This window comes from Ciconia boyciana, chromosome 1 (genome assembly GCF_034638445.1).
Source record: "Ciconia boyciana chromosome 1, ASM3463844v1, whole genome shotgun sequence".
Classification (NCBI taxonomy): domain Eukaryota; kingdom Metazoa; phylum Chordata; class Aves; order Ciconiiformes; family Ciconiidae; genus Ciconia; species Ciconia boyciana.
The window spans coordinates 72,511,763-72,538,657 of record NC_132934.1 but is presented as its reverse complement, the minus strand read 5'-3'; the positions used below and the strand labels follow the sequence as shown (position 1 = coordinate 72,538,657).

At 37.7% G+C, this 26,895-nt stretch overlaps 1 protein-coding gene across 1 annotated transcript in view; it reads right to left on the bottom strand.

The window, feature by feature from the left end:
• PIK3C2G (phosphatidylinositol-4-phosphate 3-kinase catalytic subunit type 2 gamma) overlaps positions 1–26,895 on the bottom strand; it is a 252,077-nt gene that overhangs the window by 167,916 nt on the left and 57,266 nt on the right. Inside the window, exons 7-10 of the mRNA XM_072849919.1 lie at positions 25,291–25,402; positions 18,290–18,392; positions 10,373–10,443; positions 3,257–3,320 (exon numbers count right to left, since the gene is read on the bottom strand). Of these exons, the coding sequence (XP_072706020.1) occupies positions 3,257–3,320; positions 10,373–10,443; positions 18,290–18,392; positions 25,291–25,402 (350 nt within the window). The remainder of the gene's footprint in view (positions 1–3,256; positions 3,321–10,372; positions 10,444–18,289; positions 18,393–25,290; positions 25,403–26,895) is intronic.

Here is a 26,895-nt window from a genome sequence, read left to right as displayed (position 1 = left end):
AAAAGTGGATATGGATTATTAGAACAAGAGATTTTATGCCTATAAAGACACATTCATGCAGGGCAATTTCTGAGCAGTATACGAGCGATAGACATACACAAGAGTAATCCTTGAGTAGAGAAAAAGCTATACTGCTGGACAGAAAAAAATGAACCAAACCAACAGTTCATGTATTTTTGTACATACATATATATGCTGTTCCACATAGAGTTGGATATCTGGAGGAATGTGTCCCTTTCTGTATCATATACTATTCCATTTAGAGATAAATTAACAAAGAAGCTTTTATAGAAGCTACTATACCATAGATTTTGTTTATATGGTAGCTACTTCTAAGGAGCACATTGCAGATCAAGGAGAGCAAGCATATAAAAAATTTGTGTAATTCTGGGTACTATGAACAATGACTTCTCTCACACTATTTCTCTTTTTGGATATTATCGTGTAAAGAGTTTTCCTTTTCCATATGTAGACATATGACATTGATTTTTGCCTCAGAGAAGGGAGGACAAAGTTTCATTTCTTACAGAAGTTTTACATTTTCTGAAAGTCCAAAAGAATTATAGTCAACATCTTGTATATGTTTTTTCCCTCTACATATTTAAATACCAGCAGAACCTTTGAAGGATATTTTGGTGTTTAAATTATTTATATGATAAAAAAAGGCTGCTTCATTCTAGAACTTCTACACTCTGTATTAAAAATTTACAAAGTTTTCTCTCTACATTAATAGCACATTCTGAATAGATTTAAAAATGAAATGCATGTCAAGTGATTATCAACTAAAATAGCTAGTTATCTTACTGCACACACTCTCTAGGAACACTCTTTACATTTCAACCCCAACAGCACCAATCCCACCCCCACCTTGTGCCAAATATCCTAAGCTCTTTTTTTTTTGTTTTGTTTTCATTTTATAGAGGCATTATCCATTTATTGATAATTACTAATAATAACGATAGTGAGCTTGTCACATAAGTCAGAAGTATTGGTATCTCCAAGGCTTTTTAACAGACATCTTTGAACAAGTAAATTTGGAATTAGGTAGGTAAATGTGCAAAAAAATTATTGTGCTTTTTTAACTGAGAATCTCAAGATCTGTCTGATTAAAACTGAATGCTTAAGGAAGTTCCAGCTGAGTACAGAACTTAAGCAGGTATGTGTGTACTTAATTTAGTATATGTGAGTAGCTCCCAGTGGCTTAAAGTTCAGAGTGTGCTGAGGGTGGATTGTGGTGAATCAGAAGAAGGGTAACAACACTCCCAGTGATGTGAATGCTGGCTTTGAAAATCAACATATTTATTCCCATGTAACCTTGGGATAGGGGGCAGTTATAAAGGTCCCAGTTTTAAACCTCCTTAAAGGAATATAATCAGATGTTAGAGAAAATAAGTAAACAATGATTCAAAGAACAAATAAAGGGTTCTCATTTTTTGCTTTCTTTACTATATATTTATGACTATAACTTATTACATTACAGCTCCATAATTTTTCAAGCTGCTTATTAAAGCCAAGCAGTAACACTACTTTTAATTATTACAGGTTTGAAAAAGCTCCATATACTCTGGTGCCTCTGAATGAAAACATCTGCATGGTGATCTGACCTATGTCATTACTTGCAATCCTGCGCTTTTAAGCAATTCATATGAACTTTATTGAGTGTCCCTGTGTAGACAAGACCTTGTTAAAAAAAGTAAACCAGAGAAATTTAGCTCTAGAGTAACACATTCATATTTGTTACATAGAATGAATATTTGAAAAACATCCTGTCTTCCCTTTATAAAAAGTTAATGATCTCAAGTAATTGCTTACTCAAGGTAAAAATCTTTAGCAAAAACAAATTTAAGAGTGCTTCTTTATACGTCTGAGGAATATCTACAGGGTGTCAGTTGCAGAGGGTGGATTGTAATGACTCATTAATGTTGAGATTGTAGCTTTCTTTGAATTGGGAATCTTCTTACTTTAGGCCCTAAAATTTCAAGTGAATGTGAGTAACTACACTGATGGGTCTACTGCAGTAAAGAAAAATACATATGCACATTTGAGTTTGGGGACTTCAGTTTTCCAAATGGTTATGACTGCATCACATTTTATACACTAAATAGTCCCCTTTGAGAAGCTGCTTATAAAGGAAAGATCAGTGAATACTTACACAGTATCAAAACCTTTGCTTTACTTTGTAGCTAAGCACAGTTCAACAGCTTTTAAATTTGTATGTGTTTTGCAAAAGAAAAGTGTCAAAGATTTATACAAAAATGTACAATATTTTTATCTACATATATTTATTTACATATGTATTGATATATATTTATGTATTCGTGTACATGTCTATGTATATGTACATTTATATATGTGTGTATATGTATACACACTTGTATGTATGTGTATGTTTTCTGACTATTCAAAATAGAAATATCCATGGATCACGAATATCCAGAAAGATTAGAATCTGGACTTGAATATAGGTGACAGATTTCTGAAACAAAATAAGAACTTTATGTTTTAATATATATTTCAAAGAAATCCATACTTCAGCATAATGAGCTATAACTCTGGAAGGGATGCACTGGAATACCTCCACGCTACATCTGTGTTCTTTGATTTTATTAACGTCCTTTGTTTTCTTTCCAGTTCCAAACCCTAGAAAGTCAGTTAGCATGACAACCTGAAACTCAGATCAAATAGCCATTTGGTTTCTTCCAAGCTAACGCTCAAATGTGCATTTGTCCTTTAGACATTTGTCCTTAAAACATTAGTTAGCAGAGAAGATTTCCTAAGAGATTTTGCCTTCAAGCATGTAACATTCAATTGGCAGCCTACAATACTTTAAAATAAAGCTCTTATCAGTTTTGCTGCCTAAACCTAATCCTGCAAACTATCACATGCTTGAATATGTATCCTAAATACGTAAACATTTGGCTTGTGGGTTTACAAAATCAGGGACAAACGTTGCAGATACAGATAGTGTATTATACCTCTACTAATTCCAAATATTACACTGCCAATGCAAACGATCCTGGTTTTATTTACAGGCTCCTTGACACTTACAAACAGTCACGTTTGACATTTAAAATTTGTACCACTTTCTTCCTAATCTCAAGCCAAGTTTTATTAAGAGAATTTATATCCTTTCCAAGTCAGGTTAAACAACCTTAATTTAAAGTCTTCCTTAATTGCATTTGAGACAGATTAATAATTAGATACCTTTCATATAGAAGTTAATGCTTTTCTGGTATAACAAACTGAGAACAAATACCTCATTTTGCAATAGATATTCCACTTGACCTCTGTATTTCATAACAACTGAAACAAGGTTTCGTCTGGAAAATGGAAAAAAGAAAACAACATCAAGTTAATAACAATTACATAAAGAGAACAGGTTTGCTTTATTTTTTCTACATTCTATAAATTGGAAATAGTTTAACTGACAGTGATTTTATGTTGGTATAAAATAAGGACAAGTGCTTATGTAGACATCAGGTAATTGAGCCTGGATCTCCACATTTTTTTGGTAGTCATTTGCCACAAAGCATAGATGTAAAAATCTTCTACTTATACCTGGAGGATACACATTTCCCAAATGAAAGAACTCCAGTAAGTGATTTGCCATTTCAGTGCCTCTTGAACTCCAAATCCCATTTATTTTACTCCTTAAGGTTAAGGAAGTGCTTAAATATTACCTTGAAAAAGGATGGACTTAAGTACATGCTACAATGCCTTCTTTCTCAATCACTTCACAGACTAAAGCTGCAGAGAATCAGGCAAAACATCTGGAAAAGCTCTACATTTCAAAAGTCCATACTAAGTCACAAGTATAAAACTGTATATTATAAAAAGGGACACCATTGCTACATAATTCATTAAACTTTACTTACTTACAGTTCTCAAGTTTACATGCTTAAACTGTTTCAGCAACTACCTTTTCCATAGTGTTACCTAAGTTGTGAATTTGTTTTACTTCTGTAGATAGATATATACCACTCTGTAGTCCCATGCCTTTGGCATGCTACAGAAGTTACCACAAAGTTTGTACAGGCAGATTGCTGTGCCTTCGCAAAGTTTCACTAAATTAGGATTATGAACAGGAGTATATTCCTCTCTACACTGAACTCCAGGACTGAGGCTTCAGCTGTAAATCTCACCATTTTAGAACCACAGGCTTCAAGTGCTATCCCCAACAGATAACCAGAATCAGAGTTTTGCTTTTAAGAAGCATTTGTGTAATCTTCTGTGTTTCAAGCACAGTGAAATTCTAGCCATCGTTTATTTGTCAGCTGGAACAAAACAGAAAAGGTGCCTATGAGACCATGGCTAAGGTTGTTACACACAGGAATACACCTTCCTTTTCCTTTGACAGCCTCCTCTGTAGGGTCAAATTTTCAGGAAAGGGTACAGAAACCTTAGTTCCCACTTCCACACCCTGCCTAGCCTACTGATTGGTAAAATAGACTACTTATCACCTTGATGGTCCTCAGTGGTAGTTAGGGTTTGCATGTGCTTTTATGAAAAAGTGGAAATTTCAATTTATATTCTTTCTTCAGTGTTTATTTGTTTTACTCTATCACTTTATCCTTGACTTTTTTTTCCTCTTGTATTTCCCACTGACCCTTGTATTAGGGTTCTCTCTTTTCAGAAGGCTTAGAAGGAATTTCCCCCTGCATTGTAGTCTGGTAGCTGAAAGTCACTAAAGTATTTTGATTGCTTCAGAGCAAATGGACTACTGTTTGCAGAGAAATTGCGTGTGTCCTCATGTATCTTAGTTGGGCTAACTGAGCAATCAGAGATTAGAGTTGCAACTATGGTCCAAAGTACAGCTTTCATGGTATGTGGTTAGACTTTGATTATATATATTGTATGACAAGCGGAGGAAAGAGAGTCATTGCACTGAAATGGTCATGCAGAATAGAGAAATGTTAGGTGGCCTTCCCTGTGCTAATACCAGAGTGCATTTCCCCATAGATGCCTACTGTGCACCTCCTCCAACAGATGGTTTTGCCTTTTCAGCTTTTTATTTCCAATCTACACTAGCCTTATCTAGCCAGGGAGTTTGTGTGTTGAGTAGCTGTCTGGCAATTCCTCCTGTAATCCTGTTAAATCATAGCCAATACAAGTTGTTGCTCTGCTTTGACCAAGTCTCCAGGCGTAACATCTTTTTCATAGCATTACCCAGCTCAAAAGTAGTTCTGGACATATGGGCTTGCCTTGATGCATAGAGGTAACCATGCTTATTAGCATGCTTGCTCTAAATGCAGGTTTCAGAATAATTTCATAATTTATAATACTAGTCCAAAAAATTAGCATATTTTCCATCAGTTTATTCTACCCTAGAGAATCTTCTGTATAAAGTAGCCATAATACAGATCCAGCAACTTGTAACAATAACCAGAATACCTCTACTAATGCTATCCTGAATCTTTGGCTGCTAGATAACTAATAATACCCATATGTTGTCACACAGACATACTTCATACTTGTACATCTTTGATAGCTGTGTATAAATATGGCAATGTTAACCAACCCATGAACATTCAGTGTTTCTTTGACATTGAGGAAATTTTTGGACCTTTTAGCAAGGCAATATGGTACAATAGTTTTGAAAATAAAAGAAAAAAGAAAAGTACAAACAACTTGAGAGAGTCATTCTTAGGTCCCAGCTGGTCTATATGGGAGGAAGATGAGAAGTATATAGCATATACTTACAGCATTAATTTTTCAGTTTCCTGGCAGCAGCACCTACTGTGGAGCAATACTAGGTTTCCTTTTTAAAATGGTGTTTATCACCATGCTGCCTAACTAAGCTGTGCCTAACTGCATGGATCAGACTAGCCATCGTGTTGTAGTTACTGGCACCTCAGTATCCAAGATTATGGGCCAATGGACTGCAGTTCTGCTAATGCACTCATTGATTTACATTGTGTTTGGTTTTCAAGCTATGAAAATCAGTGTATGAAGCGATGTAGGGGCTGCTGGTTTTATTTGTTCACATTTGCCTGTGAGAGGAAATCTGATTATTACAGAAGTAAGGTTCCAGTTCATTCTTTTTACTTCATGTGAAGCCAGTTCAAACAGTTCTTTTTCCTTCTCTGCTGGATCTAAGCAGACTGAGCATCTCAATCAATATGTTCTATAAAAGACAAATGTTTGTGTGCTACAATCAGAAATGTAACTACAGTACATTTAGACAACCCTAAGCATTATTTTATTTAGCTAATCTAAATACTCACAGCTGTGAAGACACAGCAATATGGGAAAGTAATCTGCTGGCCTTCCTAGGTGCCAGGCAGTTTTGCACAGCCTGTGTTGAGCCCATTCTACTGCATCTCCATTCCACTGCATCTATCTACTCCATCTCTAGTACAGCCCTAGCTAGATATAGAATTGAGGAATTTTAACATGTTGCAAACACACATCCCAATACAGAAAAAGCACAAAGATGTTGTTGCATGTTATGTTAGAAACAACTGTTATGACTAGGTATGATATTATTGACTGGCTTACTCACAAAAAAATACTAGAGTGGCACTGCTTACAAGAACAAGGGCTTTTCTTCACTGTATGGCTCACATTATAATTTTGGTGGTGCTTCAAATCTAAGTGCCTTAATAATTGTGACAGTGCTTTCAGCTCAAACTAGTTGCCACTAATGGGGAAAAAGAATATGTGAACACTGCTGAAGAAGTTTGCTCCAGGGAGTGATTTTTTGATCCTTAAATTAAGGAGTACATGAAGGCTTGTGTTCACAATACTTGGAGTAGCCACAGATAGAACCAGCTGTGCACCCTGCATAGCACCAAGTGGGAGCCTACTCCAGGCCCTCTATATCTCTACAGTGCTACTAAGACATGTAGCTTTTTATTCCTTAAAAAGGGGGGGTTCATTTCAAAATGCCCAACATAACATGAGGCAGTCTGCTATAGCGGTACTTCCATACCATAGCATCAAAGGTATGTAATGCACATCCTGGAGCAAGCCTTAAGCACAACACTGAAAGACTGCATATGTACAAGGAGTCTAGTGTGGTGCTGTCTCATGGACATGGCCTCCAGGGAGCAGTCCCTGGAATGAACTAGGAAGTGGATGAGGATCAGGTTAGAGAATACTTAAACTGGACACACATAAGTCCATGGGCCCTGATGGGATGCACCCATGAACGCTGAGGGAGCTGGCTGATGTTATTGTAAGGCCACTCTTGATAATCTTTAAACAAACATGATGATTGAAAGAGGTGCCTGAAGATTGGAGGAAAGCAAACGTCACTCCCATCTTCAAGAAGGAAGACCCAGAGAACTACAGGCTGATCAGCCTCACCTTGAACCCTAGGAGGGTGATGGAGCAACTAATCCTGAGAACCATTTCCAGGCACATGAACTACAAGAAGGTGACAGAGAGTAGTCAGAATGGATTCACCAAGGGAAAGTTGTGCTAGACCAACCTGATAACCTTCCATGATGAAATCATAGGCTTTTGATACTGTCACCCATAACAACCTCATAGAGAAGCTAATAAACTATGGGCTGAATGAGCAGTGAGGTGGATTGAAAACTGGCAGAATGTCTTGGCCCAGAGGGTGGTGGATCAGTGGCACAAAATCTAGTTGGAGGCTGGTAACTAGCGGTGTACCCCAGGGGTCAGTCCTGGGTCCAGTACTATTTAACATCTTCCTTAATGATCTGGATGATTGGGCAGAGTGTACCCTCAGCAAGTTTGCTGATGACACAAAACTGGGTGGGTGATACACCAAAGAGTCATACTGCCATCCAGAGAGATGTCGACAGGCTGGAGAAATGGGCTGACAGGAACCTCATGAAGTTCAGCAAAAGGAAGTGCAAAGTCCTGCACCTGGGGAGGAATAACCCCATGCACCAGTACATGCTGGGGGCTGACTGTCCAGAAAGTAGCTTTTCAGAAAAGGAACTGGCAGTCCTTGTGGACAGGAAGCTGAACATGAACAAGCAATGTGCTCTTGCAGCAAAAAAGGCTAAAGGTGGCTAAAGGTATCCTGGGCTGCATTAGGAGGAGTATTACCAGCAGGTTGAGGGAGGTGATCCTTCCCCTCTTACTCAACACGGGTGATACCGTACCTGGAATACTGTGTCCAGTTCTGGGCTCCTCAGTACGAGACACATGGATGTACTGGAGAGAGTCCAACAAAGGGCTACTAAGATGATGAAGGGACTGCAGCATCTCTCCTATAGGGAAAGACTGAGAGCTGGGACTGTTTAGCCTAGAGAAGAGAAAGCTCAGGGTGGCTTCTTGATCAGCTTGATCTTCATCAGCTTCTTGATGTATATAAACACCTGAAGGGAGGGTGTAAAGACAATGGAGCCGGGCTCTCTTCAGTGGTGCCAGGTGACAGGACAAGAGGCAATGGGCACAAACTGAAACACAAGAGGTACCAAGGGTGACTGAGCAATGGCACAAGTTGCCCAGAGAGGTTGTGGAGTCTCCCTCCTTGGAGATATTCAGAAACCATCTGGACACAATCCTGGATAAGCTGGGCTGTGTCCAGACATTACTTAATTAGGACATATACAAAGAAATACCTACTCTTGTCTCTTTTGAGTCTGCTACTTTCACTTCATGCTCCCTTTATCATGCATTGGAAGATACAGTAAATGATCCTTTTTTGCAGATGTTCTCTGTGCTCCTCAATTTCATAGACTTGTCATCTATAAAATACCCATATTCTATTATCTCTTCATCAGGATGAAGAATATTGTTAGTTATTTGTTCCTCATATGGAAGGCATTTCATTCCTCTGAGCATCCTTGCTGCCCTTCTCTTCACTTTTTCAAGTTCTATTACATCACATTTGAAACGGGAGAAGCAGAACTGCTGGCCGTATTAAAGATAAACGAACACCCTACACTGATACTGTGGCATAATATTGTTTTTTTGGTTTTTCATTTCTTTCATAGTAATTCCCAACATTTTTTAATCTTTTTTTTGCAGCTGCTGTGCACCAAGCTGACATTCAGAACTATTTATTATAACCCCAAGAACTCACTCCCGGTGGTAAAAGTCAACTCTGAGCCTATTATTTCATATATGAATTTAAGACTGTTTCCTCCCATCTACATTTATCTTCTCAAAATTTCATCTGTCATTTTATCACACACTCAACTCAGCATTGTAAAATCCTTCTGCAAATCATCAAGGCAGTTCCTGTGCACATTACGGACAGCAAACTTTTGTCACTTAGCTATTACCCCTTTTTTTCTCAGATAAGTTAGAAATGCAATTGAGAGCACAGGGCCTGACCACAGATCTTTCTGGGTCATCACTGCTGGAAAATGTTTTCTCCTACCTGTCAACAATCCATGGGACAAACAGGAAATAGTGATCAAACACACTTCAAGCTTTTACTTTTTCAATATTTACTGAACTTGTGGCTGAAGAAAGACAGTATTTATTGCCTACGCTATCAGTTATTCATTGCCGTACAGTATCAGAGGAAATTTTGCAGACCATCGTTGATTTGCAGCTCAACATCTTTTATCACATATGCCCTCTGAAGACTCTCTTTGCAGTGGAAAAGGCCACATGCTTTACATCACAAGATATAAAACAGTCAATAAGTAGTGTGTGTATAGACTGTATGATTGGTTTGATATCTTTATAGCAAGGACCAGAATGGAAATTTGGGCCATGCTCCTAGGAAACCAGATGGGTCCTCAGTAAGCACCAGATATTCACCTTGAACAAGTCACTACTTCTCTGTTTTCCTCCATCTGCTAAATGACAGGTGTGGCATTTACCGTTCTTGGCAAAGTACTTTATAACACATTGATGAAAAACATTACAAAAAGTGTTAACAGCTTCTTTATCTAAGTTCATGAAACAGAACATAATGCAGGTTGAATGAGGAACCTATCTCATTTAGTGCTTGTCCATAGTAGGTTAGCTTTAGAGTCAGATGTGCTTCGAGTGCCAAGTTAAAAACTTGTCATAGCTAGCCTCCATTAAAAAAATAAAATAAAAAAATCACTGAACTGTGAAAACACAGGCATAATGAAGAGCAAATCTATTATTTTTACAGTATTTACTCTTAAAAATTCTCTAAGAGCAACACACATGAAAATTATGAATCCTTCAATCATGGGAATCTTTGGGAAACATGAAAGTTCTAATGAAACCTTCAATGACATGAAAGGGAGAGAATAGGGAAAAATTACACAGATCTATAAATGATTACTGATTTTTGCTAAGCAATCAATAAGGTCTGAAAATAAGAGTCTAAAACATTGAACCAATTTTCTTCCTCTTTGGTATCATTCCTGTCCCCAGTAGGTCTCGGAATTGTCCTTTGGGGCCAGGAAGCTCACTACAAATATGAACAAACAGAAATACTATTAAATACCAGTGTTCTTACTGAGTCAGTCTCCAGGCACAAGTGTCTTCTAACAGCTCATTCACGCTGAAACGTCTTTGGTCATCCTCATGCTGTGGAAGAGAAGCATATAGCGAGACATAGTATTCTGATAGGAAGAATGTATGTTGGAGAGATTTGCTCGGTATTTTCCAAAGTCAGCAGGTTCTTTTAGGAACTCTCAGAGCGTTCAGGATGCTTCGGTCTGAAATTTTATTTGGTGAATCTCTCTCATGTTACACTGGTTGTACTATATAGGAGGCCAAACCAGATTGTTCCTTCTAGCTACGTATAGATTAAGACTATAGCCAGGCCTCAGTAAACCCTGCCTCTGCTTTCTTGTTACAGACAGCAGAAGGCACCTTTTTGCAATGGCAATATACATTAGTCATGAAGCAGAAATCAGTTTGCATCCACAACCTCTCTCCTGCTTCCTTCTCTGAGAGAACAGAATGGACAACATCTGTACCATCCTTTGCAACCCCTCTGAAGGGACTTCTCTCAATGAAGAGTCACAGAGATGATCAAGTCACTAAAGCATTTTTTGTATGAGGAGAGGCTGAGCTGGGACTGTTCAGTCTGGAGAAGGGAAAGCTCAGGAGGAATCTTACCAATGTGTACAAATAGCTGATGGGAAATAATGAAGACAAGGGAGTGAAACTCTTTTCAGTAGTGCTCACTGACAGGACAAGAGGCAAAAGGCACAAATTAAAACACATGAAATTCCACCTTAACACAAGAAAAAAAATATCATGAAGGTAGTCAAACACAGGAAGAGGTTGCCCTGAAAGGCTGTGGAGTAGGTGTGAATATCTGCTGAGATATTCAAAACTTGACCAGACATGGTCTTGGGCAACCTGCTCCAGCTGCTTGACCCTGCTTGAGCAGGGCAATTGGACTAAATGATCCCATGAGGTCCCTTCCAGCCTAAACGATTCTGTGATTTTGCCTTATTTGACACATTCTGCTGACCAAACCTGTTCCCATTCAGATATAGTCCTTTCTCCAGCCCCATGGATTTGTTGCCTTTGATGCCTTAACTCCTTCCATCCCATGGAGGTAGCTCAGTCCATGCTAGGCATGTACTGCCAGCTTGTAGGCACCACCATGTCCTGAAAATTCTGCCCTTTTTCTGACTCATGGTTTAAGCCCATATCCCTATAACTCATAAGGAAAAGTTACTGAGGGGCTTGTGACAAGCATGACCCCAAATTCACTGGTCAAGGATTACAAAGAAGGGAATGACACCTATGAACAGGTATAACCCTGGGAAGGGTGGTGGGGATGAGAGAAAAGAATTAAATAAGAAAACAGAAGCAGGAGAACAGTGGTGATGAGCTTCTGTTTCCGTGGTGGCTAGGACAACTGCCAGACATTATTTGTCTTAGTATCTCTAGAAATGCAAATGATGGCTGGGATGGGCACAGCTTAGGCAACCAGGCTACAGTCTATTTATTCACATGTGTACTGATCTAGAATATTTGTTTGCTCAAAGGTGAAGCAGAGGACAGAAATTAAATCTGGCCAAGTATACAGAAGAATCTGAAAGGTGACTCCATTTTAGGCTGGACTAAATTAATGAAACTTTCAAGTTCTTTGTGAAGGGAAGACAAAATGTTTTAACCTGAAGCAAAACATTTCAGTAAGAAAAAAAATCTTCTGTTCATCTTTTACTGTTATAACTTTAATACAATAAACAAAATCTAAAAAAAAGAGAGAACAGCATAATCCAACAGTGATGAAATATGATTCATGATTTTTTTCCCCTTTTAAACAGAATTTGAAAGCAAATTCGTATTTTCTAAAGAAAAAAAGCCAGTCTTTTACTTACTTGGCTAAAAAAACCTTCTCCTAATATTTTGAATGTTAGTGAATTAAAATATTGAAAGCTTGTTCAGAATAAGGTGACCACACTAGCAATTTTTTCTAGTTAATTGAAACACTACAGTAGTGTTCTAAAGCTAACATTCCTGAGCAACTTGTGTCTCTGCTATGGTTGGATTCAATTTAAATATGTTAACTGACATGTGAATTAATTCACACTAATTCTGCTTTAGATCGCTAAATAGAGATTTAGCAATAGCAACATTTAAGGAGCAGGATCTTGCTGAGCTAGATACATTACAGATGTTCCATAAAGAATTCCCATCTGGAGCGCTACTATCTCTTTTATCACATAGTGGCAATAAATGAAAGATGAATTAGATGAATGAAATGGAAGGGGGCGAAGGTAAGAAAAATATTCTCATGCATTAAGCCTTGAATGTATGTGTCTTAGACCTAAGCACTAAGCTCCACTTTGTCTGGGCATTTGATCTTATACAAACACCCATGTTCCTTATCTCAGTGTATTGACATGAGAGTGTTAAATGTTATTATAGAGGAGAAGACAGGGTAAGTATTTGGGCGTTAGGGGATGCATTTGAGAGTAGATGGTCTTTTCTCAGCTGATTTCAGAATCTGTCTCTGAACGCCACTGAGTTGTTCTTACAAAAACGACTACAAGACCTACAAAAATAGCTTATGGATGCCAATTTCCCGAGTGCAGCACTAACTGTGCTACATATGGCTCTGACCTAATAACTGCTGGGTTTGCTCACAATTCATGTCTTCTGCCCATACCACACTCTGAGGCTTGGAGCACCTGACCTCTGACAGCTATCATGCTGCTCCAATGCATGCTAGAGGACTGGTATAACATCTCAAGCCTTGAGAATTTTTTTTAGTGCTACCATAACAAGAAGCATGCATTCCAGGAACAAAATAGCACCAAGCACTCCATAGTTGCTTGCTACAATATCATTATTTGAATTCGCTACTTCTAGACAGAGCAATAGTCAATCACATCCATCTTGAATCTCAGTAGATCACATCCTCCCCTTTTTTTTTATTAATTTAAAAGTCACATTACCCTACAGATGAATAGTGTACATGTTCTGCAAAATCCACCCTGCATTTTTATAATGTACACAATATGCTTAGCTGTCACACTGCCACCTCTGGAGACCTCACAAATAGCAGAGCACATGTGAACTGAGCAATCACAGGGACAAGGCTTGAGCTACAGACCAAGACTGATAAATGACAAACTTCCTCCTTGATCTCATACACTGACAGGACTAGAGGACAGGGAGGGATGAACTTGGAAACAATGTGACACAGACTGAAGGAGGGAGCCCTGAAGCTTAGAGAGAAATTAGGTATGTGTGATTGATAGGAACCCAGAAGCTTAAGGGGATCTGATGGACTAGGGCAAAAGGTGGGTGTATGTGAATTATTTAGCACCTGAATACATATGGGTGATTATTACATAGAAGGGCTGTCAAGATATGAATATGTTTCTGTGACGCTAGTTCAACTACAACCTTAATGGAGATTTCTATAAAATAACATATTCTAAAATATAAATTTGGAAGGATCCTATAGCTCACAGGTCAAATTCTCCCCACAAGTGAGCACAGATTAACTCACAAAAATAAACAGTAGCTGCATATGTACATAACTGTCTGAGATAGCTGAAGAATCTTAAAAGTCTCAAAGTTTGCGCTTTTTTTTTTAAAAGAAAGCACACTATTTTCACATCTTTTTATATGAATTCTGAGGGAGGGAAATTTATTTTCCATAAACTGCCTCTAAGTCTGTGACTTTCAAATACATTTTACGACCAAAGCCGCAAGTTTCAGAGAACAGCAACAGCAAAATTGACTGAGCTCAGTGTCGAGTACCTCAGATCCTTGAATTCAGTGTGGCTGGGGCAGGTTTCAGTAGACCCAAAGAGATCTACAGAACTGGGTCCAGAATGCACCATAGTCTGTGTCTCCTCCATTAGGTTTCATCTGGTCCTGTCAGACTTGCCAGTGCTCCTGCCTGTGAGCAGAACCTCTCCTTTCCGATACGAGTGCTCTGCCACAAGCATGCCCTGCAGCTGGAGGAAAACTCTGCGTCTATGACTTATGCCAGCTCAAGAGCTGCTCATGTTCTTTGCTATTATTAGTAACCTGAAGTAACTTCATGGCCTGAAGCTTTCAGAGCTGTTTCAGTTACCGTAAAGGGGTGATCAATAATTCACTTTAAGAAATCTTAAAATGTCACTCTTCCTGGTTAAACCCTATTGTAGGTTATTAATTACAGTTCCACAAATTCTTTGAGACAATAAATGTTTTCTAATGGCCTGAACACTGCTAATTTGTCTTTCAAGCTTGTTAGTTACCTGCCTGAAAGACTGTTTTTGTTTGTTTGTAATCATTCTACCTGGTAATTGTAACCACTTCTGACGTGTGAAACGTCAAGAGATGCTTGGTCTCTGCTGCTGGCCTTCACAGTGCATTGCAGTTTATTAAACCCTATTTAGACCTGTCAAACTGCAACAAAGTTGAAGGAGATTTTGAGGATATTAATAGAACATGAAGCATTTCACAGTAGCACAATTTCAAGGGATACTTAAACACAAAAAAAGGCTCCCTTCTATTTGAGGTACTACACAATCCCTCTAAAAAGTCACAAACATTTAAATAATGGAAAAAACCCACCTTATCATGATGGACCACTGACTTTTCTCGTCTGTGATTATGCTCAGAATGTTAACACTTAACTCATTATGTCTAGTAAAATGTTAACACCATTAACACTTGCATATATGACAACAACAATGTTTCTGAACTTTCAGGAAATATCGCTTGCTGACTGCTTTAGTCCAAAAATCCCTTTCTGGAAGCAAGTGAGACTCTTGTTAGAAACTTGTAAGTGTTCTTTTGCTGCTTCTCCACTGCAGATATTCATGCTTTACCTAGATAATCAGTGTGGGGGGACAACTGTGAAAAAATGAGTCTCTTGGATATGCAGAGCACTCCCTGGAAATGGTATCTGGATAAAGGTTTCTGCTTCTATACTGTTCCACTGCACATTTCTTCCTAAACACCACCCAGCCACTAGGAATTTAATGTTTCTGAACCACTACAACTTGTGGAGTTTGTGGTTAAGAGTTGCCTCTTAAAGACCACCTAGATTAAAATCCAGAGTAGGACAGGTGTATAGTCAAAACAAATCTAGCAGTCATTATTCAGTATTATTGTAACCCATGTACACTGGGCCACCATTTTACAAGACTATTGGATTTTCTCCACATTCGTTGTCATTCTCAAGATTTCGACGTGTGGAGAAAAAAATCTGCAAAGTGTAGAATTCCCACTCCTGTCAACAGAAGCTCTTTGTCTGGCTAGATGGTATAAAACTGAGCTTCAATATGTTTCTATATCATAAAGATAACCTTACGTTCTCTGTATAAGTTTTATTTGGAAGTTTAGTAGGAATCTAGCACATTGAAAACTCGGGTCTTAAAAGACTTTTGTTCAAGAGTGTTAAGGCTGATCGATCCCATGTTTCAAAAAAACAAAATCAAATTAAAGGTCATCCACTGGCTGAAAGAGCTGCGATTCCATGTAAAGCCCCAGACCAAATTTCTTGCTTATAAGTGCTCAGTTCAAGACAATTTCCTCTTTTTGAATACTTCATAACAGAATGCCAGCTTCCCACAAAAGGAAAGGAAGCAAGTGTTCACCTTAAAAAAATATGGTTTTCAGCTGAATTCACGAAAGAATTGTGAACATTTAGTTATTGGCCAAAGTCCGTAAGCTTAAAAAAAGTTTAAAAAACATTAGTTGCACTATCAGTATCCACTTATTTTGGTTATTAAGCATAATAGTAAAATAATAGTAATTTGCATGTACAGGCAGGTATTTTTAACTATGCATCCCAATTTCAACAGTGTTATGTAAGGTAAGCAAGAAACATGAAGGCAGTCTCCAGATGGCATTGGTATAGAGTTTTGCTTCCTTAGCACACAAACAAGCTTTAGAGCTTCAGAAGAGACTTCTAAACATATCATTAGGTTCCAAAGCAGATAATTTTGAAGATCTATAGTAACAGCAGATCTATATACAGCAAATAGGTAATTTGCTCCATATTTTAGTTTTGCTGTTTGAAGACAGAGTAACTTGTAGAGAATCAATCATTGGCTTGGAATTTTGAAGAAGAGATTGTCAGGAAGTTGTATAAGGCTCCCTCTTTTCAGTATATGCATGTAAAAAATACTTTCACCACATGCTATATACAAATAAGTAGCAAAACGCATTCGTATCAAAATTCTAATTCATATCACTGATTTCTCAGGCCAGAAAATGTTGGAAACCTGCAACTGCCCAGTAGAAGGGTCAATAATATATTATTCCATTTAAAAGATAGAGATGCTGACCTAAATAGGTAAATAATTTTTCCACCATTACACATACTTAACGTGTGTCTATAATTATATCTAATATCCAACATTCCACTCTTCTCAAGCCCTTCTTTGGCAGCACTATATGGAAAAATGAAGTTTTTCATCTTCTAACACAGGATGTCTTGTCACAGATCTAACACCAGAAATGATTATGATGACCATCTAATCGCTGTTTAATGCAGACAATGGAAATCACATGGTGATTCCTGCCCCAATCTCACAACTTGCAGTTAAATGACAACAAGGTACCACAGATACTTTCCCAAGACAAAACTCATTCCAGTGGTCACTGGATGTGTTCTTTTTCCTGCTGTGATATAGGGATGGGGTGAGAAAGGACAGGAGATAGACACTTGTTCACCCCCTTCTGAAGATATATTCAAACATCAATTTATTTTCTCTAGACTGAGAGCAAGCAGTTGGCAATTCATTGATCTGAATCAGATTTGAAGAAGTGACCTGGTGATGAAAGCTTCCATGTTTTCTAATTAACTTTCTTTTGGACAATGCTATATCAAGAAGAATCAATGTTTTTTAAAAAATAAAAATTAAGTTAATAATATTGGCAGTGAAGAATGCCAATAATTTAAGCCAGGATTGTACATATCAGCATTAAATTATTCTGCTTTTATCTATAAGCTGCTTAAAATTTTAAAAATATATTTATTTTTTTTTTTTGGCCTCATTATAGTCCTCCTTTAATGCTGCAGGTAACATATTGTGTTGAACTGGATGTTTCACATGGTGACACATAACAGAAATGAAAAGAAAGCCACTACCCTTTTTTGTTAGAAATCTGCCATCTGACCCATATATTGACAGACTCGGGCTGATAGCATACCTATGCAAAGCAGGTAATTGGTACTATCTGTGAACAAAGTCAACACACTGCCAGTGAACACTGCTGAGAACAAAGCTTCTGCTGTACTGCAAACTTTGGGTTGGAAGTAATTCAAGGTGGTCCACTGGGAATAAAGCTCACATTTAGTAGCATAGGCCAGTGTCATTAAAACCCACTAAACCACTGCAAGGTTGCTTAAACTCAAATAATCTGAATAGGAATCTCCCTGGATTTAATATGGTGATAAAACAATGTTTTCTGTAAGGACTACCTGTCCTTACAGACAACATTTCTGCATGTCTACAAACAAGCACATACACACACGTACATAGGCATCACACATGCACAAACACACCAACTGTGATTCTGGCTTTTATCAGCCTGCCGTGGTTTTCAGTGATAATGACAAGAATCCGTATCTAATTCATTTTACACAGTACTTTGAGTGGTTTTGTCCTTGTTATATTTCAAAACATAGAAAGGCCAATCAAAAATAAGAATTCTCTGACCATCTGAAATAAATAGCATTAAATTCTGACAAAACTGAATTTTTTCTAAAAAGGTAACCTTTGGTCTTTTTGTAGTTGTGTGTCCTCTACAGTAACACACTAGATACAAGCACAGGAGCAAAGCAGAGATGTTCCCCAGTATGTTTCAACTGGAGTTCAACAGTAAAATATGCATTCTCAGGAAATCAAACAATCTCTCTGATTATTACTGCAGGTTGCTACAGAAAAGGATTTGTGGAATTTTATTCCTTCAGGAATGCTGAAAGAAAGAGAAGGAAAAAAAGACAACATACCGTTCGAGCTAAACTTTGCTTCAAATTACTAGTGTTGTGTAGTCGAAGCTGAATGCAGGTGGTTGCTTTGTGAAGACTTTCATGGCTGCCCAAAGTACGATTACTGCATTTTGGGAGAGAAAAAAAACACAAACAACAAACCACAAATGGTTATCTCTGCTTGCCACTTCCTTCTTTTTTTCCTCTCTCCTTCTCCTAGAATTTAGTCCACCGGTGCTTTTAAGTGCAAAGCTAATTGAATAATATAAAACCTGTACTTGGCACCTACTGTAAAAACTGATAGGGTTTGGTTCTGGCATATTTTCTGGTGAAACAATTTAAGAAGAATTGCTTAGTTGTATCTTTGACCATTAAGTTCTGTAACAGAACAACAACGAAACAGAGAAAAAATATCCTAAACAAACTGCATGTGCTCCCAAACCTTGAGATTATTCATGCATATTCTTCAAACCCAAATTAGTGCAATTCATACAAAGTATCTTGGTTATGAATGCACCATTGCAGAATGACTTGCAGTGTTTGATACCCAACTTGAAAAATCACATATTAACTATAAGTTTGAAAATCAGATACATTAAGACAGGTGGTCCTTGAGTCTCAAAGAAATCAAAGTTCTCACACCGTGCAGCTCACAGAGATGGTAAAAGAAACTGTGAGTTGGTCTTCCTCCTTCTCAAATCATATGCCAGCTAAGGTCAGCTGCAGAGCTCTACTCACTCAGCTGGAGTGTTTCCTACAAACCACTCTGCTGGTCAAGGATGCTCTAGCCCCCAATGATGGAAATTCCTTATTCTTATTTGCCTCTTCAGAGTAGCTTCTAGTCCACTTACCACTCTTGGCAACTTCTTCTAAGATATAATACAGCCTTAGTTTATCACTCTCTTAAAATTACTCGGAACAAAAATAATTTCAGTGTTTCCTTTCCACTTTTTGTTTTAATCAGGTGAAATAATGCAAAAATTATTTCAGAGTTAAGGCAAACATCTTTTTACATTTTAAAAAAGTCCTTTGGGATTAATGGGTAGGAAAAATGACACTGACTTTTGCAAAGGCAAATTCATCACCAAAACAAGCTAATATGCATCATCAGTTACAACTCTAGTGCATGTTCAATTCAAATCATGTTGCATTTTTCAAGCATCCAGCCACACAAGCGCCAAAAGAGATATTCCGTATTTATACAGATTTACAGTACAGTAAGTTGCTTCAGAACTCCCTGGGCCATGAAGGAAAGATGTTTCTTTTCTGGTTTGCCAAGTGCCATGGAAAACTCAGACTTCCGATGTAAACTGTGTTTCTTTCTACCTAAAAGGGCTTTTTGATGGAATGTCTGAATAAAACTGACTGCATTTAGTTCCAAAAAAACACTCGCCCTATGAATAAATCATGGAAAGTGTGACTTAGGGGAGAGACTCATATCTCAACATGGCAGCAGAGGTCTCTAGCACAAATGAATGGTTAAACTTAAATAAATGTGCTGTACATAATTGCCATTCAGCACAATTACAGGGAATTCATATATCTTGTAAATGTTTTGCACCTACACTACACCATAGTTAAGTAAAATACATACTCTCCATTAGAGGTCACAAAAGGTGTAAAAGTAGATATAGGATTTTTTTTTTTTTAAACAAATACATTAAAGTTCACAGAGGACAAACTCATTTCCATCTGACATAACAAATACCTAAAGCAAGGTCCTCTGAGAACACTTCCATACATTTGCAAAATTCCTTTATTTTAAGAGCATAAAGTACAGATGTAAGAGTGAGAGAAGTTAACCCCAATACAGTGAAATACCTGTACTGGTGGAAAGCATATCACTGTTATGTTCCAACCCTTCTCAAATCCCTTTACAAGCAAAAGTCCAAGCAACTGATTCCTGGTTCCTGGGACTGTGCCAATGCATAGATTCTCTTCTGTTGCTCCTCAGCTGATATCTGTGTTGTGCCTACTCATGGCTTTCTTTAAACTTCTTCCTCTCCTCATTTCACCTAGTCACGTCTGCCTCCTGACTCTAATGATGAACTCTCCTATGATCCTTGCATCCTTTAGAACTGCCTCACACCTGGTTTTTACCTTTTACCCCACCATTATTCCTGATTTTTCCATTCTGCCTTACCTTCAACCTTAGGACAGGCGTAGTAACAAGAAACTTACAAAGAAACACATCTGTGAGTCCCGAGTCACTTTTTCCTGATTCCTCCAGTACACAGATTCCTATTGCAATGCTAACATTACACCAAGCCAATGACAGAAATTGGTATAGCTATACCAATACAGAGGAGCTTTCTGCTAGTGTAAATTGACATAGCTATACCCTCCTCTGTAGTTACAATTTTGTACCACACATGTATAAAAACTATCTTTTGCCAGTATAACTATTCCATGTCATCATGCTTCCAGGCAAAGCTACACCAACAGAAGTTGAATTTTGTGGTTATAACTACATTTACTCTACTGGTTTGTGTTAGCTCTGCTATGTCAGGCACATAGTATACATCATCAAATCCTTTATTGACATAGCAATGCTGCCTGAAACATTGCAATCAGAAGTACTGGCCATACAGTTGACTTCATGAGTGGATTTTATTTGCACAAATACAAAGAGAAAAGTTTTGACAGGTGTTGTAACACAAGAGACTAGACAAAATGGATTAATGCCTCAATAAAATAATGTGGAAACCTGGTCTGGTCTAGATGAAAAGTGAACTACAAGAAACAGAGGTTTAGCTCTGCCATAGATTGACAGACTAGTTTTTAGCCACACCCCAGGCTGTAACACACTATGCAGATCTCCTACTATACCTGTACTATTAAGATAAAATTAATATAGCCCTCTTTGGAGGACAGCATGATTATTAGTAACTGGTTTACAGCGCCCTGAGCTCTGTAAAGGAAACACAAATAAAAATTCTACAACATTATTAACTCAACAGTTTCCCCCTATTATTTGCTAGAATTACTATGTGGAGAATACACCTTTGATGAGAATGCCATGACAAAAGTCATAAAGCAAAAGGCAGTCTTTGTCTTTAAGAGACATGGTAATGAACTGGTCAAAGTAAAGTGACTTGCCTGTGGTCTCACAATATAACAGAAGCAGAGAAAGGCAAAAATCCCTCAGTCTCTTGAGAATCCCTCACTGCTAGATGATTTTGCTTCCGCACAGCAAGGTTCTCTGATGTACCGTAAGCTCCAAATCCTAATGCAGTTCAATCAGACTCTTTTTTTTTTTTTTAAAGGACTAAGCTGAGCAGCATCTCTGAATGAGAAATTTAATCTGCGGTGACAAGAGAAAATGAAGTTTATTTTTTACAAAGAACATATTCATCCAAAAGGTGCTTGCTTCTTATGATCCCAATCTGCATGAATATAACTCTGGCCAGTGTATAATTAATAGCTTAAACTTCACTTTGAGTGAAAACCAATTCTTATTTAGATCTCAATTCTCAGAGAATAGAATTAGTAAGGCAAAAAAATGTCATCTATAAGGTCACAGGCAAGCATGTGAGCATAAATGATAAGCATTTAGTCTTTTCTATTCCATACCCCTGCTCACTATGTTGGCTAAATTGCAAAAGCAGTAAGTTAACTGTGCAAATTACACTATGGTAGAGTGTGGATGGAATTAAAAATACATATGAAAAGATCCTTTAAAAAATCCAATGCCTTTGGGGGGAAAAAAAAAAAGGCATGTTTAGAAATAAAGCTTATAAGTATCCTTGGACTACATTCCTTTGCTGGGTCTGCATTATTGCAACCTCTTGCTAACAGACAGATCAATAAAAAATAAAAAAATATTTTAAAAAAAGAGAGCCCTATATTCTTATATACAGCCATGTGCTTTGTTTTATTAGGCATTTCAGGATGCTCTGAGCTTGTGGCCTGTAGCTCTAAAGGCAAAAAAGTCTAAACGGAGGATTGATTCATTGCTGTCACATGAGAATGGCTGGTTTTGGCTTGCTGCTGGCATTGAGACCTAGGAGTTATTTGACACAAGCTGCTTAACCCCAATTTAATTTATTTTTTTTATAACATCTTTCATGAAGGGCATCATTTTAGGGGCACCCATTCTAAATCTAAGGAAAGACAGGAAACCGTGAGAGCAAGATTTAAAGGTAGATGTAGAAGGTTTGGATGACGGGATGATAAAGCGAAGAATTTTTAGAAACAGCAGATGGCCCTCCAAGAAATAAAGATGATCACAAATAGGACAAGTGTAAGGGAGTTGAGAGCACACCCACAGCTGGGAAACCCAGAGAAGGAGGGTCCATGGATACATATGAAAAATCAGAAATTCCGTGAATAGTGGTAAAAATTGATGACACAGATAGGGTTTTACTCCTTTCTTCTTTCAAGGAGTCTCTGTCTTTCAGACAGGATTCTGCCTCCAGATGCGCTTACACTGAACATCTAAAAAAAGGAACTGCAGCAAATCAACTAGGGATGTAAGTAACGTACACCTTGTGATGACAGAAGGGGCAGCGACAAGGTAGCAATGAATCCTGATAGCTTCTACAGGCACCATAAGAAAAACTTGTAGGAAAAGGAAGCATAGGAAGAAAAAGAAGTCCTGCAGGTTGAGGCAAGGCCAGGATTTCTGATCAGTAAACAAAATGAACTTGAAGACTAGAAACCAAATGAGATTTCCAAATCAGAATTTCACAGATGGCTCTATTAGTTATGGACTGACCTGCAACCTATACACAGCCTTCTGTTTTTTTTTAAATTTGGATATTTGAAATCTGATATTCTACTTGTGAATCAGATAGGATGTGACCTCAAGGATATCTCCTTAGGAAGGGAATAATGGATGATGAAATCTTGTGGTGCCGCGTGTAATGATCATCAGCACACAAGTATTTTTTCCCCATCTCATTCAAAGTTAAACGGATTCCAGAAGTCATCAAGTCTTTCAGGTGCTTCTGCAGGAGGCAAGGTGAAGTGCTTAATAATACAGTCCAATATAATAGTAAATGAGAGCTTTTGACAGATCTTCACAATGTTGTCTGGTTCACTAAACCACTCTGGTCTGAGAACAATTAATCATGTCACTGCTTTGGCTTCACTTTAGTTTTTTCTGGATTACAATAAAGCAGGAGCAGCCGAGTATTCCCTTTGCTGTCTTATAACTTGGGGAACTTCTACTGGAACTCATCCCTGAATGATTTCCAAATACTCTTCTGGGGAAGAATTCTGCACAAGTACATCAAATCACTCTGTTAGCAACATGGCGAGGAAAGCAATTTGCACTAAAAGATAGCCCAAACATGGGAAAAATTTCACCCTAAGGCAACTCTACAGGCCGCGTTAAGCTACCCAAGGGATCATCATAGTCTGGGGTTTCAAATTTCAGATACAGGACTCTGATGAGAAGGCAGAAGAAAGGGAGGTGAAAGTAAGGCATAGTATAGAATTACAAGCTGCTGAGGCCAGAAGTGCAACTCAGTGCTTTCTGCATGACAGTGAAGAAGCAAAGCAAAAAAGCTGAGAACATTATTGACCTTGTTTCACTGCTAATGAGACGTGCAGAGATTCTGCAAGTGCAGGAATTTAAACAGTCCACCATTGATGCTTTCTTCCCAACAGTGAAAATAAAACTGTTTAGAACATACTGTACAGTGTACTGAAACGCACTGAGCTCACCCTCAATACAATGACTCATTATTTCCATTTTCTTTAGCAATTAGTTTGAAATGAGAAGATAAAAATAAAAATAAAATAAAAAAATAAAAAATAGCCTTGAAAATAAAAAAAAGCCCTGGCCTCCTTATGTAATTAACAGATCTGTGTATGACCTGAGTCTCTGCTCAGCGGTTCCAGTATTGTAATGCTTTGCACAGTGCTCTGCTGTACCAGCTCCTGCTTTATGGAGGTTTGAACAAGAGTTGGCTCAGAAATGTCGAAGTCTCCATCTTTAGTTGCAAAGCATAATTCACCATAAACATCTGAACATTTGACCTGTGTAAGATTAGAATTGTCCAAGCTGGCTATAGAGCAAAGCTAATTTACACAGTGTGACACTTGCTCTCACAACTACATTACTTTCATTAATCAAGCTGACTTGCTTTGGGCTAGTTCAGGTAATCTTTACACTATACTGCAAATACGACTGTTTCTAAAAATTTCCCTTTCAATTATAGGCATATACTATTTTATCTAACACTTTTTACATCTCTAACAGAGGAGCTGTGATTCCTGCAGCGCCAGCTTAACATGTTACCACAGAGAACTGCCAGCTTCTCCCCTTCTGCTGAAAGTCACCGACCCTACAGCACAGCTGACAAGAGCCTGCACTTCAGCTGCTTCAACACAAAATCTGCTCACTTTTGCTGACAGCTGAATTTAAGCTGCCAGAGGGCAAGAAACAACTAGCCATGTTCAGTAGTGTTTTCAACCACCACAAGAGTTTACTTGAAAGAATGTGAATCAGACCATTTACTTCCTTATTTGTAGACTACACACATTCAGAAAGACCTGTTTGTATGTATAATGTGTTTTTTTTTAACTTGCAGTCAGCACCAAAGTGCTGACTTCATTTGCTTTACTACTGTTGCAACTGGATATGAAGAAAAATCACCTGCTATGCAGATGTATAATACCGTTTCTTCTCTCTTTGGTGATTTCCCCCTTTGAGGATATGCATACCCCCTCATGCTTAAAAGACTCCTATGAGATACTGGAAGTAGTAGCATCTTTGTATTACGGATGAGAAAGACTAGAGGACAATGGAGTGAAATAAAATATTCAAGGCTTCACAAAGCTTATATAAAGGAGCCAGGATTTGAATCCTTGCACTTAAGAGTACACCATCATCTCTGTAGAACATAAGTACCATGTGTTCCAGGAGTTCCAGAAACTATACATTAAGTGTTTGGAACATAATACTCTAACTCTCCCTATGTTTCTATTTACATGGCACGTAAACTGAGTGCATTAAATGCACAGCTTATATTACACAAAACATACTCAATACGGTCTCTTAATGAGATACTTACTTTTGTAAGAATTCATCAGACCCACAAACACTTAGAAGGCATTCCTCCTGGACTGGGTATTGATTTGTGCAATGGAGGATCTCTACAATTAAGTCATGAGTAATACAGCCAGCTGTAAATAAAGATAGCAAGAAAAATTAATAGTAGCTTGCTAGAGAATTCCAGGCTAGATACTTGAGCAAAGAAAATAAGAATTTCTTTGTAATTCCTAACTACTGCTGCAGACTAGCTCCATCAAGAGGAATTAGAACAAGCCACACCTGATTTTTTTTTTTTTAATTTTGCTTCAAATACTCTACAACAACTCACAGAATCTATGTCCATTTAGAGGAAATTAGCAATTTGCTAGGTAGCTGGAATTAACAGCTGAGCAACTTTCCCAAGCAGAAACAAAGAGACAAATGGCAAATTTTTATTTTTTTTTTTTTTTTTTTTTTCCATTTTCCTGATAAATATTTTGGTACATTTCCCATGTGCAAACATGGCCTGATGCAAAAGTTGACTCTGTTGCCACTCATGACACAAGAAGGCTCCAGAATTTTACTTGCTATTGTTTCTGCTGTGCATACCTTTTCAGCCATAACCAAGAAGTAAATTAATGCTCATATGTATTTTATTATATCTGTGATATATTAATATTATTTAATGTTATGTATAGTGACATTATAATAGTATATATTATATATTATTATATATATAATATTACATATAATGCATACAAATTAAGAAGTTCTATGTCAGTTCATACAATCTGCTGTTCAGAAGTATTCTAGCATCTTGAGAATGTTCTCCAGCGCTACTTCAGCTTTTTAAGCCGTTTTCCAACCCTGCCAATATACCTACTCTCTGTCCATTTTAGAAGAACTGATCAAAACATGGAAAAGAATAGCTGCATAATCTGGCAGTGAAATTGCAAACATGTCTGATAAGTTTGGTCTTTACAGGCATGCAGGGCATACTCCACCAGCACTGATGCTTCAAGTCTGAGATACTTGTCTTTGGCAGAAAAAATATCTGACTCCATATGAAAACTTTTCACTATAATGTACTGAGATGGTTTTGCAATGCAAAATAAAGTCTGGACTTCCTCCATAATTCTCAGGCAATCACATTGTCTGTAACTGATAACAGAAAAGCCAAAGTAGATTTTTCTTTCAATTTTTCATTCATGGTATTTCTTTATTGCTTCAAAATAAGCATCGGTTAAGAGCTCTTACTACAAGTCGTAAGTGAACTTTCTAATATAAAAAAATGGAAACTACCTACAGTTAAATACAAATCCCCAGAAACTAAATATGTAACCCAGACTTGTGTGTTGAGTAATTTACACTGTTCCAAGTTCAGACAACTGGTTCAAACTGAGCCTAACCAACCAGTTTCATTGGGTTTAATGGTGTTCTGAATTACCCAGTTGCCCAGAGCAGCCAATTCATACTGGCAAATCTGGTCCAGAGTTGCTATGCTATCATTTTAGAACAAACCTAGAAATGCAAAATTGTTTTTGCAGGGCAGTTTAAGGGAATGTGATACTGAAAAAAACTTCAGAGGACAGCTGACCTTTTTTTAGGAGTGGGGGCTGTGACAAAAACAAAGCTGAAAGAAAAC